General features: G+C 51.1%; 1 protein-coding gene across 4 annotated transcripts in view; it reads left to right on the top strand.

Moving 5' to 3' along the window:
* Ubox5 (U-box domain containing 5) overlaps positions 1-3423 on the top strand; it is a 45856-nt gene extending 42433 nt beyond the window's left edge. For all 4 annotated transcript variants that reach the window (XM_037205220.1, XM_028878573.2, XM_028878574.2 and 1 more), the window contains one exon: positions 1990-3423. In XM_037205220.1, coding sequence (XP_037061115.1) covers positions 1990-2198 — 209 coding nt within the window. In that variant the 3' untranslated portion in view covers positions 2199-3423. The remainder of the gene's footprint in view (positions 1-1989) is intronic.
* The last annotated feature ends 10396 nt before the right edge of the window (positions 3424-13819 follow it).

Below are 13819 nucleotides of genomic sequence, written 5' to 3'. Positions count from 1 at the left end.
CAAATTTTGCCAAAAAACAAAAAAATAACCTAGGATCATATCGTATGGTAGATACAAAGTGAGGAACTGACTAAATTTTTTTCATTTTATGTGTATGAATGTTTTCCCTGTATGTATGTATGTATGTATGTATGTATGTATGTATGTGTACCATGTCCAGCCTGGTGGAGGTCAGAAGAAAGTGTCAGTCTCCTGAGACTGGAGTTACAGATGGTTGGGAGCCACCATGTGGGTGCTGGGATCAAACTCAAGTCCTCTGCAAGAGCAGTCAGTGCTCTTTAACCACTGAGCCGTCTCTCCAGCTCCCCGAGCCCCTGTTAAACAGGGACACAGGGAGCCTGCTGAGGCTGATAGGGAAGGCTCTTGACTCCTCGTGCTGAGGCAGAGCCTGCTCCTCCTCCTGTCATCTGGATTTCCATTTCACTCTCGCCCACTCGGATCGCTTCTTCCCTAACTATTCCCAAGAACATGTCTTTTTTTTTTTAAAGATTTATTTATTTACTATGTATACAGTGCTGTGTCTGCATGGCCAGATGAGGGCACCAGATCTCATTACAGATGGTCGTGAGCCACCATGTGGTTGCTGGGAATTGAACTCAGAACCTCGGGAAGAACAGCCAGTGTTCTTAACCTCTGAGCCATCTCTCCAGCCCCCAAGAACATGTCTTTCAGAGTGCCCAGTGAAGCCATTGAGTCTCATGCCGCTTGTCCTCTCGGCATCTAGGGGTGTGGTTGGCAGGCTGTCTCTCTCTTTTGTCCTTCAGCCATTTCTTCCTAGTCTCCATTATTAGAGTCTGTCAGTGAGTGCCCTCATCTAGTGCCGCCCTTGTGGCTCCTGCAGCTCTTTGGAACTCAGGCCCCACCCTCCCTGACAGCTGCTGGGATCCTTCTCATTGGCATCTCCAACACCTATAATTCTGAACTGTCCTGTCTGTTTTCAAAGCTCTCCTCCCCAGCACCCTCTGAGCCCATTTGGTAAAGAGCCTTGTCTTCTGCTGGAGTCCATTTTTCCTTCAATGTCCTTACTCTGACGGGCCATTCACTATTAGGTCCTTTTATGCTGTGTGTGTATGTGTGTGTGTGTGCGTGTGCGTGTGTGTGTGTGTGTGTGTGTGTGTGTGTGCATGTACGCGCGCACGCCTGTGAGCAGTACACACATGCCATAGCACACACGTGAAGGTGAAAAGACAACTTTCAGAAGTTGGTTCTCCTCCACTGTGGATTCCAGAGATGGAACTCAGGTCATCAGGCTTATGCAGGAAGGACTTTTGCCCACCGAGGCATCCATCAGCCCCTTTTGTGCTTTTCTTCACTGTCGTTCTGGGGGACACTCTGGTACTGACTCTGCATCCTCTTTCCCAGCCCTGCAAGGCCCCTGTAAGCTCTCTACTGTGCTCGTCATCGTCCATGGCCCCATTGTCCTACACAATCAGAAGATTCTTTGACAGTTAGTAGATCACAGAGGTATTCCACTTCTTAAGATTCACGTGGCGTGACCCAGAGCCCCAGTGTCCTGTGGTGTAGACCTTATCTCCTTTCCTCTTGATCACACCAAGGGAATCTTGTAGTGCATCTTACAGTGGAAAGGCCTGCCCAAGGCCAAGGCGTTTCAAGAAAAGGACTGAGGGGGGGTTAGAAGGCAGCTGCCGACAGATTGAAGCTCCCCTCTGGTGATTTCCCTCCACCCTGACTGTCTGGACCCTGATATTTGGGCCACATTTTGCTTTTCCCTCTTTTGGCAGCTTATCTTGTCAGGGTAAGCTTGTACCCTGCTCTAGCTTTGGCCGGGGAATGTACACTTTGTGTGGGAGGCCAGGGGGCAGACCTGGTCCATGCACTGCATGTAGAGGCCAGTTCTTAAGCATTCATAGACAGCATCAAGACTGATAAAGATGGTAGGAGGGAGGCCTGCCAGTCCCCAGCTTCCAGGGAAAGCTTGCACTGAGGACCAGCCTCACCTAATCCTGCCTTGTTGTTCTGACTCACCAGAGCACCCCAGGAGTGTTTGTGGTCCAGAGTGTGCCTCCTGCAAAAGAGCGTTTTCTTCCTACTCCACCAAGGAGCCTGTGTACCAGCTGCCCTGTGGCCACCTTCTGTGCCGACCCTGTCTGAATGTGAAGCAACGTTCCCAGCCCATGATGTGCACAGCCTGCCAGCAGCCAGTCACCAGCCAGGATGTGTTTCGGGTCCACTTTTGAGTAACGCGAGCCTCAACCAGAGAAGCCCCATTTTGGGGGAGACCTGCAGGTGGAGGAAGCAAGAATAGAACCCCAGTGCCCCTGTTCTCTCTTGGGTTTTAGCACCTCCTGGTGTGTTACGGAGCTGGGCAGGACACCCCACTCCTGCTTAGGCAACAACAGGATAATGAAGCCATAGGCTGGCTAGGGAGACATCCCTATCCTCCCTGGCCGGCCTTGCCACTCTCCAGCCAGAGCCCCATGTTACCTGCACACAACCTTTTGTTTTATTTCATTTTGTTTTGATTTTTTGAGACAGGGTTTCTGTGTATAACAGTCCTGACTGTCCTGGAACTCACTCTGTATACCAGACTGGCCTCGAACTCAGAGATCCGCCAGCCTCTTCCTCCTGAGTACTAAGATTAAAGGTGTGCGCCACCACCACCTGGCTGCACACAACCTTCTAATGGAGCTTTGTGGGTGGTGTTCAGTAGACTGTGACTTGGGACCTCACACAGCCTTCTCTGCCTCAGGGTCACTCCGAAGTAGACCATTGTAGGGGTTGTTAAGCACATGACTTAGCCATGTGTCCTCCCAACCCTGCAGACACTTGGAGCCTTAATACAAAGACAGTTGACATTCACTGAGGCTTCCTCCTGGCACACAGGCCAGCACAGCCATGTGCAGTGCCTGCCGCCTGTCAGGCAGTGGTTTCGATTTGTCCAGCACGGGTGTGTCAGTGCTAGGGATGGCCAGTAGCTTCTATCAGGCCAGGTGCCGGAGTCTGTCTGGTTGCTCTGGTGCCACTCTCTGAAGGAGGAGATTCCTGTTCTGTATGTAGCCCACTGCAGGAGAATATTTGTGTATAGGCAACATCTTTAACCAATTCTGTCTATGTATATGGCACATGTGTGCCATGGTGTACCTGTGGAAGTCAGAGTACAGCTTCCAGGAGCTGGCTCACCCCTTCCTACTGTGGGGTTCCAGAACTGAAATTCAGGTCATTAGCACGTGGCAGTCTCCTCTAATCTCTGAACCACCTCACTGGCTCCGTAGGCTACATTTTTTTTTCCATTCAAAATTAAACTTTATGGAGTCCCAAAGAAAACAAGGATTCTGTGCAGCTCTGTCCACTGTCAAGAGCTTCTAGACATGAGAATATCTGTGCAGATGACCGCACTGTCCCAGTCCCTTCCAGGCATGCTCCGCCTTGTCTTTAAGATAAATTACAGTCTCTTGAACCACATGTTTTTCCATCCTTCAGGTCGCCAGGGCTCCGTCCTGAGGCTTAGGGAATCTGCTTTGAGAGTCCCCAGGGGATGTGTCCACAGCCGTGGCCAGTAGGGGATGTCGCCTCCTTTCTCCTGCACACCAGAGCCAGCTGTGCCGCGGCCGGCCGTCATGGGACCTGCACGGTCTGGGGGCTCCGCACATCCCCACTCTGCCCCCAAGCTGCCGCTCCTCGGCCACAGTTATACCAGAGGTCCTTGTCCTGTTCTGCTGCAAAACGAGGTCTGGGAGCCCCTGGGGTGGGCAGGACTTACCCTGAGTCCAGTGGGGACTCACCCCCACCCCTTTAATGTGACTAAGCATTTCTCTTCAAGATCTGACCCCCGCCCCCAGGAAGTGTTCTTTTTCTCCACCCTTGCCAGCACCACAGAGCTGTTTTTCTTCCCTAGAATACAAGAATGAAAGCCTGGGGTGGTACAAGCTTGTAAACCCAAACACGAGGAAGACTGCCATGAGTTCAAGGCCAGCTTGGGCTACATAGCAAACACTTATCTCAAAGACACCAAAATAAAAAGAAATATGTTATTTGGCCCCATGGGCATTTTATTTGTCATTAGAGACTGGGCCTGAAACCAGGCCTAAAACACCTTCCCAGGAAACATGCGGAGCTCCACTCCTCTGACCAAGAAGACTCAGCCACAACAGTGCCTCCACCTGGCAGCCTTCCATAGCTGTCCTGGCCTTTGCCTGGTAATGGGGTCATGTACTCAGTGGAGGTACAAGGCTGGACCCTCTGGAGACATGCGGCACTCCGGTCTTCTGAGAGCAGAAGGCAGGCCAGCTGGAGGTGCCAGGCACACAGCGGCTGCTGCAGGCTCTGGGTCCTCATTCCCTAGGCAAACAGGTGAGCTGCCCTGGGGGGCCAAGGCTCTGACCCTCAGCCACCCCCTGAGCAGCTGGAAGGGAGGCTCTGTCACAATTAGTCTTGAAAGTAGAAGAAATAGAAGAACCAGAGAGCCAGGAAGAAGACCAGCAGCTGCTCAGTGCTCACGGAGAATCCCTGTTCCCTGCAGGTGGCCGGCTGGTCCCTGCAGACCCTGGGTCCTGAGACTGACTGGGCTCGTCCAGCCCCACATCTGTTCGACTTCTTCCTATAGGTCTCCATCTTGAGGCCCCTTTCCAGTCCCCAGGAAACAGGGTCCTCTGACGCTGAGTGCCTGTAACTAGGTCTGCAGACAAAAAGACCAGCCCCCCCACTGCCAGTGGCATTGTGACGCACAGTGGCATTGTGACAAAAACCTGAATGCCATTGTGATGGCCACTGGGGCGGGAGTGGGGCTCCTGTGGGCTGGCCTTCTCCCACAGAGCTCCCACGGGGATTCTGTAAGGAGGACCCGGCCCGCGGCTCCCCCCACCGCTCCCTATTCAGACCTGCTGTCTTCTCACCTGGCCTCTAGGCCGCTCACACGTGCAGCATCTTCTCTCAGGTTCTGAGTGGAAAGGGAAGAGCCAGGCTGGGAAGTGGCCAAAGCCACGCTGTTGAGAAGAGTCAGCTTTAGTGACTGGGTGGCATGTCTCATGTCTGTATTCCCAACCCCTGTGCATTTGAGGCCAGCCTGGGGAACAGAGAGAACCCTGTCTCAAAACAAAGCAAATTGAGTTTACGTTCCTAGGGTCACCAGTCGGCCACATTGCATGGGAGCTATTGGTTTGGACAGTTGAGATACAGACCAGTTCTGCCGTCACAGTTAAACTGATCACAGCGCAAGGCCAAGAGATGGTGTGTCCGTCACGTCCTAGAAACCCTTCTCCGAGGGTGGAAGACTCCTAAATGAAGGAGAGAAGAGCACAGGCTGGCTTGGGCCGTCAGATGGGCACAGGCTGGCTTGGGGCCGTCAGATGGGCACAGGCTGGCTTGGGCCGTCAGATGGGCTTGAGCCCACTGTGCTAACCATTGACTTCTGCCTGGCTCCACTTGCTGAAGTAGCTCTACCTGCCACGCCTTCCTCTTCCCCATTCTTGGGGTGACACCTGGGGTCTCATTCTAGGCAAGTGTTCACCACCAGGTGACATCCTCATGATCTTCCCAGAAGAGAGGATTCCCAGAGGGCACAGAGGTGACGAAAAAGGAGAGGGACAGCTTGTCACGACTGCTTGTGTCTTCGAGCAGCAAGACATCACTACTTGCTGCCACTCAAAATACGTCGGTGGTGTCTCTCCCAACACCCCCCTAAAAGCCGTTCCCACCGGGCACCTGTGCTGGGGCATCAAACCCCAGGCCTCGGGCACTTGAGGCAAGTAAGCTGCTACTGAGCCACAACCCCAGCCCCAAATGGGGCATTTTATATGTGTGTAAGGGTGTGCGTACACACACACACACACACACACACACACACACACACACACACACACGCCCGTGGCGGCCAGAAGAGGACATCAGGTCCCCCTGGAACTGGAGTTCTAGGTAGTTTAAGCCGGCAGACAATGGGTGCTGGGAATCCAACTCCCCTGGAAGTGCAAGAAGAGCATCTAACCACTGAGCTACCTCTCCAGCCCCAAGAACTGTGTATATAGCATGCTTACTAGCCATTCTGGGCACAACTGCCTGTCCTTCCTATCAAGCTTACTGGAAGAGCTTGAAGTTTGGGGCCTGGTATAGCTTAATGCTCAGCCCATTGTCCGCTGCAGTTTGCTCAAGAAGCAAGAGTCCAGAGCTGGGCTTGGGTGTTTTTGGGAGAACTAATCCATTATAGATTAAAGAAACAAAAATCCCAAAGTAGGCCCAGTTGTGTATGAGAATTAGCATAAAGATGATAGCACAGTAAAGGGTGTGTGTGTGTGTAGCTCATTTGGAAGGCTGCTTGATTAGTACTCACGAGGCTCTGGGGTCAGTTCCCAGCACTGCACACACTAGGCATGGTGGCTGGCACATGACTTTAAGACCAACAATCAGGTGGTAGAGATAGGAGGATCAGAAGTTCAAAATCACCCTTGACTAGATACTAAATTTGAGGGCAGCCTGGTTACATAAAACCCTGTCTCAGAAAAAAGAAAAAAAAAGGCGGCAAATAGACCTTTCAACCTGTCAATAGGTAGTTTGGGAGTCCTGGGAAGGGTGAGGATGGGTAAAGGAACACAATGGAACACAGGAACGAGCAACTCGTCCCAGTGAGAAGAAAACTGATGAAGTCTCAACATGTTAACTCCAGCCTGTTGGTGAGCTAGCTGCACATTCATTCACAGGCTCTGTCAAGTCCTGCTGGAGGGAACACAGGCATGCAAGCCCTGTGGAGGGGAGTGTGACACTGTCCAGCCAAGTCACATAGTGAATGGCCTGGTCACGTTCCCTCTGGGATTCTAGTCCAGAAATTCTAATGGGAACACACGGAAAGAATTCCTACCTCGGCGTGGCTATAGCCCCAGGTGTCTAGGGTGAAGGTTCAGCTGAGCCCTGAGTTCAAGGTCAGAGTGGGCAACATAGCAAGATTCTGTCTCAAAAAACAAAAACAAAACAACCAGCTTGGCTTGGTGACACAGGTCTTTAATCCCAGCACTCAGGAGACAGAGGCAGGAAGATCTCTGTAGGTTTGAGGCCAGCCTGGTCGACATATCCAGTTCTAAGACAGCCAGGGCTGCATAAAGAGACCCTGTCTCAGGAAAGAACGGAAAGAAGGGGGGGGGGAGGAAGAGAATGGTCCTTCAGGGAACTTGAGAGACGGCTCAATGGTTAGGAACACGTCCTGTTCTTGCAGAGGACCAGGATTCTGTTTCCAGCACCCACATGGTGGCTCACAACCTTCTGTAACTCTAGTTCTAGAGGATCCCTCCCCTCTTTTGAAAAAGAATGGGCCCATCAACCATCAGGCATGGCTGGAGGGAGGGCTTAGGATCCCTACCTTTTACTACTGAACGGTTTGCTGCCGAGGGATACAGAAACAGAGAGGAGATAGTAGTGCCTTCAGCTCACACATAAGGCCCTGGTTAACCCAAATGGATCACAAAACAGAATCAGCCGGGCAGTTTAATCCCAGCACTCAGGAGCCAGAGGCAGGCAGGTCTCTGTGAGTTCTAGGCCAGTCTAATCTACAGAGCTGATTCCAGGGCTACACAGAGAAACTCTGTCTCGAAAAAACAAAAGACAGAAAAACCCCAAAACAAACAAACTAAAAAACCCCAAACCAACCAAAAGTTGTGAATCTGAGGAGACTGGTGAAGAAGAGCGGAGGGGGGGGTGAGGGAGGTGGAGGGGGCGTAGGTAACAGGATGGGAGGGAGGTGGGGAGAGGGGAGAGTCATCAGAATGCATTACATACGTGTATGAAGTTGCCAAAGAACAAAATTGGAGCGACGGCCCGGCAGTTAAGAGCACTGGCTGCTCTTCCGCAGGACCTGGGTTGACTCCCGACACCCACACGGCCGCTCACAACCATCTGTAGAAACCCAGTTCCAAGGGGATTCAGCACCCTCTTCTGGCCTCTGGATGCACCAGGCACAAACTAGTGTGCAGATAGACCTGTAGGCAAAACACTCATACACATAAAATAAATTTTTAAAATTAAAATAAAAAAATTCACAAAAATGCCTATTCTACCGGAAAGCAGCATAGGCAGCTGGGGCTGGTCCTTTAGGGACTGGGGAGCCACGTCACCCCATGGAGGGACCCAGAGCAGGTGGCACATATGATTTTACACATTGTTTAGGAAATTATGAATACCTTGAAGGGCATTCATGCTCTAAAAAATCATTTGCATTAATATGCTTAAAAGAGGGCTGAGGTACTTCCTTGGGTTTGATCCCCAATATCTCTTTCTTTCTCTCTCTCTCTCTCTCTCTCTCTCTCTCTCTCTCTCTCTCTCTCTCTCTCTCTCTCTCTTCTCTCTCTCTCTCTCTCTCTCTCTCTCTCTCTCTCTCTCTCTCACACACACACACACACACACACACACAGGGGGAGAGAGAGAGAGAAGAGGAAGAGGAGGAGGAGGAACGTATTGAGGTGGTGTCCTGGGTTCAGCTGCACTTTGGTCTCCCATAGATCTCACTTGTCTGCCTATACTGAGCTGGTGAGAGACCACGCACGCTATCTGTATAGAGCAGGGTTCTCAACCTTCCCAATTAGCTGCGACTTTAATACAGTTCCTCACTGCTGTGGTGACCCCCAACCATACAATTATTTTCATTGCCACGTCATAACTTTAATTTTGCTACTGTTAGCCAGGCAGTAGTAGTGAATGTCTTTAATCCCAGCAGAGGCAGGAGGATCTCTGTGAGTTCGAGGCCAGCCTGGTCTACAGCATGAGTTCCAGGACAGCCAGAGCTGTAACACGGAGAAACCCTGTCTTGAAAAAACAAAAAGAAAGGGGCGCAGTGGCAGCGCCGTGTCCCAGATGGAGTCCGGGAAGGAGTCAGTCGGGCCTGGGAACTGTTTGGAGTGACCATGGCCTTCGCTGTGCTCCCCGCTGCAGCCCCCCCCCAGCTGTGCATGGCCGCCATCTCCTTGCTGCATGCACTAGGAGCTTCCTGGAGAACACCGGCTGGGGAACAGAGCAGGGGATTGGCGGATTCAGAGAGGGGTCAGGAATTAAAGCTCAGCTAATGAGCCTTATTTGATCTGTGAGGATGCCACTGATAACAGTAAACTCAGTTACTATCATGTTGCTTTTGTTCTTCGGCTGAACACAGGGAAACCAGAGACTCGGAAGAGATGCCCCAGAAGTTACTCTTTCCGTTGTGACTGGAGTATTCATGTTTTAGCAGGCTCATCTTGCAGCTGACAAAAAGTGTAAAGTTGATGATAAAACCATTTATCTGAAGAAAAAAAAAAAGAATTTTGCTACTGTTATGAATCACAATGTAAATATCTGTATTTTTCAATGGTCTTAGATGACCCCTATGAAAGGGTCATTCGACCCAAAGGGGTTACAACCCACAGGTTGAGAATCACTGATCCACAGGACCCTCCACTTGAGTCCATACCCTCCATGAAGAACCAGAGGGTCAGCAGAATTTAAGCACAGAATAGCAACCACATGACCCACCTACAAAACAGCTTTGAGATTTTTTTCCCATTCCATCTCTTGGTGCAAAATATAAAAATGCTTCCCCAAATAAACACTCTGTAGAGTCAGCTTCGGCCTCATCAAAGTGGGTCCATCTCCGGCTACAGTGTGAATGGAAGAGTACCATGCAGTTGCTGGGGGAGGGTGTAGGGAGGTTCTTAGATTGCATCTAGGGGTAGGGGATGTCAGGATCCCGATGAGGTGGGCTTGTGCTTCATGGGGACTCCAGGTGTGTGATACATGTGGTCAGAGACAAGAAGTCTGGCAGAGGATCTGCAGGGCTGGAGAAGTATGTGTGATTTGGTGCCCAGTGACCCCTGGGGGGCCCTGGCGGAATCTGAAGGCGTGAGAGAGAAAATGGGGGGATAGCAGTCCCAGAAATAATTCATGACTAAGAAGGGTGGCCTGGGGTGACTCTCACCTGTGGGAAGAATCGGGCTTCATTGGGAAAAGGTATGTCAGGTGTAGTGGCAACCGGCTTTGGGATCAGCACTCTGGAGGCAGAGGCAGGCAGATCCCTGTGACTTCCCGGCCAGCTCTGTCTACAGAGTAAATTCCAGGCCATCCAGGGCTACAGAGTGAGACTCAAAAGGCAAGGAAGGCTGGAGAAAGGACCGTGCAGTTAACTCCGGTTCCAGGGGATCCAGGCCGTCTTCTTCTGACCTGTGGGCACCAAGCATGCATTCGGTGCACAGACTCATACACATAGACTACATAAATGGACCTGAAAAGGTCGAGGGGCGGGGAAGGGCAGGAGTCTGGAGAGAGAGCCCAGTGAGTAAGAGAACTCACCCGGATTCAGCTCCCATGTCAGGGACCTCACAAACACCTGTAACTCCAGCCTCGAGACTCAATGCCTCTTCAGGCGCCTGCCTTCACAAGACAGGGGGGACACACGCATACACATGTACCTGAAAAATAAGTTTAAAAAATCAGAAGGGTAAATGCAGAAAATCAAATGGGTTAGATAGCAGCCCCAAGCTGGCCTCTACCTCCCGTGACCCTCCTTAATTCTTGATGCCCTCTCTCTGGGCCCAGAGTGAGACCCAGACTTGCATGACTCAGTTGATGAAATGCAACCCCATGGCTCATTAATTAGGAAGCCTGTAATTAGCCTGTCTCACAAGCGGGAAGCCTCCAGAGAGAACCCCTTTCACCTGCCTTCCTCCCCCTCACTCAGGGGATGAGCTCAGACAGGGGAGCTTTGCCCCCAAGACGGAAGAGGGGAGGGAGAGCGTGAGCAACGGGAAATGAGATGCTCGGGCACACGCGGATGCGTGTGATGCCTCAGAGAGGTCACCTATAATGAGACCATGGAAATGAGCTAAACTCTCAAAGTTTCCTCCTGGAAACCCGTAGGGAGATTGGGGTGTGGCCCAGCCCAGCTGCTCCAGCTCTGCTGACAGAAGCTGAGGCCGCAACCATTTATTTTATTTATTTATTTATTTTAATTTTTGGATACAGGGTCTCATTCTACAGCCCTGGACAGCCTGAAACTCACTATGTATACTTAAAACTCGGAGGTCTGCCTGCCTCTGCCTCCTCTGTGCTGGGATCAAAAGCCTGAGAGACACCAATACAAGTAATAAATACGTTTTTTTTTTTTTTTCGAGACAGGGTTTCTCTGTGTAGCTTTGGCTGTCCTGGATCTCGCTCTGTAGACCAGGCTGGCCTTGAACTCACAGAGATCACCTGCCTCTGCCTCCCGAGTGCTGGGATTAAAGGCGTGCGCGCTGCCGCTGCCGCCCAACCCACCAATGAGGTTTTGAGTGTTCTGTTACTGTAAAATCCTCACGAGGGCAGTTAGGATGGCTGGAAGGGCAAATGCTTGCCTGATGACCTGAATTTGGTCCCCAGAACCCATGAGGGTGGAAGGAAAGAACTGATTTCACAAAGTTGTCTCCTGAACTCCGTATGCACACAGCCCCCCCACACCACATACACACATAATAGTAATGAAAATTAAAAAATAAAACTAATGAAACTGTTACCATGTTTGGGCAATGGCTTTGAGAGTAACCTGAATTTGTGTTTCTGAGCCTTGGTACTCAGCTGTCAGGATCAGTGCTGGTCAGACACCGAGGTTGGCAATGGATCGCTAATGGGGCGGGGCCGGGGGACAGGGGGGGGGCTGCAGATAGCCAAGGTAGTTGGTCTTCAGATTCAGAACATTCACAGAAGTTTTAGTCACTAGTCCTTAACACAGGTAAGGCTTTTCCCCGGGCACTTCATTTCAAACAACACCACTGTGGGTTCAGTGCCCAGCCCCTCAAAAACAAAATTTGAGTGCATAAATGTCTTCATGGCTTAGTCAGCTTCAGCTATGGGGATTTTCAACAGAGGCATGATTTCTTCCTTCCTTCCTTCCTTCCTTCCTTTCTTCCTTTCTTTCTTCCTTCCTTTCTCTATTTGTTTGTTTATCTATTTACTTATTTTTCTGTCAGGGTCTCTCTCATTCTGTGACCCTGCTTAGTTTGGAACTTGCTCTGCAGACCAGGCCTTGAATTTACAGAGATCCACCTGCCTCTGCCTCCTTAGTGCTGGGATTAAAGGCTTAAGCCATCCTGCCTGGTTTTATTACTTTGTATTCTTGGGCATGCGACTCAAATTTGATGGCACACTTTTCTAAGAACAGGGAGGAAATACACTTCTTTGTGGGGTTTTATGTGAATTGGGCAAAGAACTGCCACACACACTAATGAAACCTATGTGTGAAGCCAAGAGTGGTGGGTGGCACATGCCTGTCGTCCAAGCACTTGGTAGGTAGAGAAAGATGTGCACATACACACATACCGAATGCTCACACAAATGCACACACCCACACACCCCAAAACACACACACTACAGGTAGGCATCCATGCACGTATGTCTGGATCTGGTTTCAGACCCTTGCAAGTTGTGTATCCTTCAAGTCTGTGCCCTCCTGCTCTTTCCAAGGACTGCAGTCCTCACACCGAGGGCAGGTAGTCCACCATCTGCACAGTGGCTTCCCCTTTGCAGAGCCAGGGGCTGAGGGTGCAGGGAGGTACCCAGCGGCAGGCTCTCCGGTGTCCAGCCTGGAACTGCAGGCCTGGGACCGGCTGTGCGCAGCCTCTTCGCGCCCTGATGGCGCTGAGTGATGCCGGGTCGGCTGTCTCATGAGCCCCCCACACACACCCACTCCAGGGCAGTCGGGGCACAGCGTGCCTCTACCTGGCCAGCCTAGTGTGGGTGCTAGCCGAGCCCCACATTTGTATCCAACCCCAGCCGTAACACTTCCATGACCTTGGAGGCCTTTTGTCTTTCCTTGTGAGTTTCTCTTCACCTAGCAGTGTTTCTTGCCTCTTTGCTTGGCTGCCTGTACTAAAGAGGTCTGTTATGTCCCCTTGGGGGCCCTTGTCCCTGTCAAGTGCAGCAGGCCACCAGACCCAGAACTGTGAATCTACTCAACTTGTCTCTGTACAGAGTTAAAAATATTTTTTGTTTGTTGTTGTTTGTTTGTTTTTTGAGACAGAGTTTCTCTGTGTAGCTCTGACTCTCCTGGAACTAGCTATGTAGACCAGGCTAGCCTCGAACTGGAGAACCGCCTGCCTCTACCTTCAGAGTGCTGGGCATACCCCACTTCGTCCCGCTGAGTTGTTAAAGATTTCGTAGTTTTTATTGTATGTGTATGAGTGTTGTTCACATGTGTGTCTGGGCACCAGGGGCATGTCTGGTGCTCACAGAGGCCAGAAGAGGACACTAGATTCCTGGAACTGAAGTTACAGACAGTTGTGAGACATCCTGGGGATGCTGGGAACAGAACCTGAGTCCTCTTCAGGAGCAGCAAGTGTTTAACTGGTTAGCCCGCTCTCCAGCACCCGCTGCACAGGATTTTAAAATAGATCATGGTTTGTCACCTGACTTGGTGACCCTGGCCTTTAACTCTAGAACTCTGGAGCCGGAGGCCGGGGAATCTCTATGAAGTTCAAGCCAGCATGGTCTACATAGAGTGTTCCATGATGGCAAGAGGGAGATCCTGTCTTTAAAAAAGACAAGACAGGCCGGGCAGCAGTGGCTTGTGCCTTTAATCTCAGCACTTGGGAGGCAGAGGCAGGCAGATCTCTGTGAGTTTGAGGCCAGCCTGGTCAACAGAGCGAGATCCAAGACAGGCATCAAAACTACACAGAAAGACCTTGTCTCGACCCCCCCCCCCCAAAAAAAAAGACAAGACAGAGTTGGGCAGTGGTGGCGTACATCTTTAACTCTAGTACTCAGGAGACAGAGGAAGCAGGTGAATCTGGTCTACAGAGAAGGTTCCAGACAGCCGAGGCTACACAGAGAAACCCTGTCTTGAAAACAAACAAATAAAGACAAGAGAGAAAAACTGAATGCCCCA

The sequence above is a fragment of the Peromyscus leucopus genome, chromosome 4, assembly GCF_004664715.2.
Source record: "Peromyscus leucopus breed LL Stock chromosome 4, UCI_PerLeu_2.1, whole genome shotgun sequence".
Lineage (NCBI taxonomy): Eukaryota > Metazoa > Chordata > Mammalia > Rodentia > Cricetidae > Peromyscus > Peromyscus leucopus.
The sequence above is the reverse complement of the archived record's forward strand: the minus strand, read 5'-3'. Positions and strand labels throughout refer to the sequence as shown.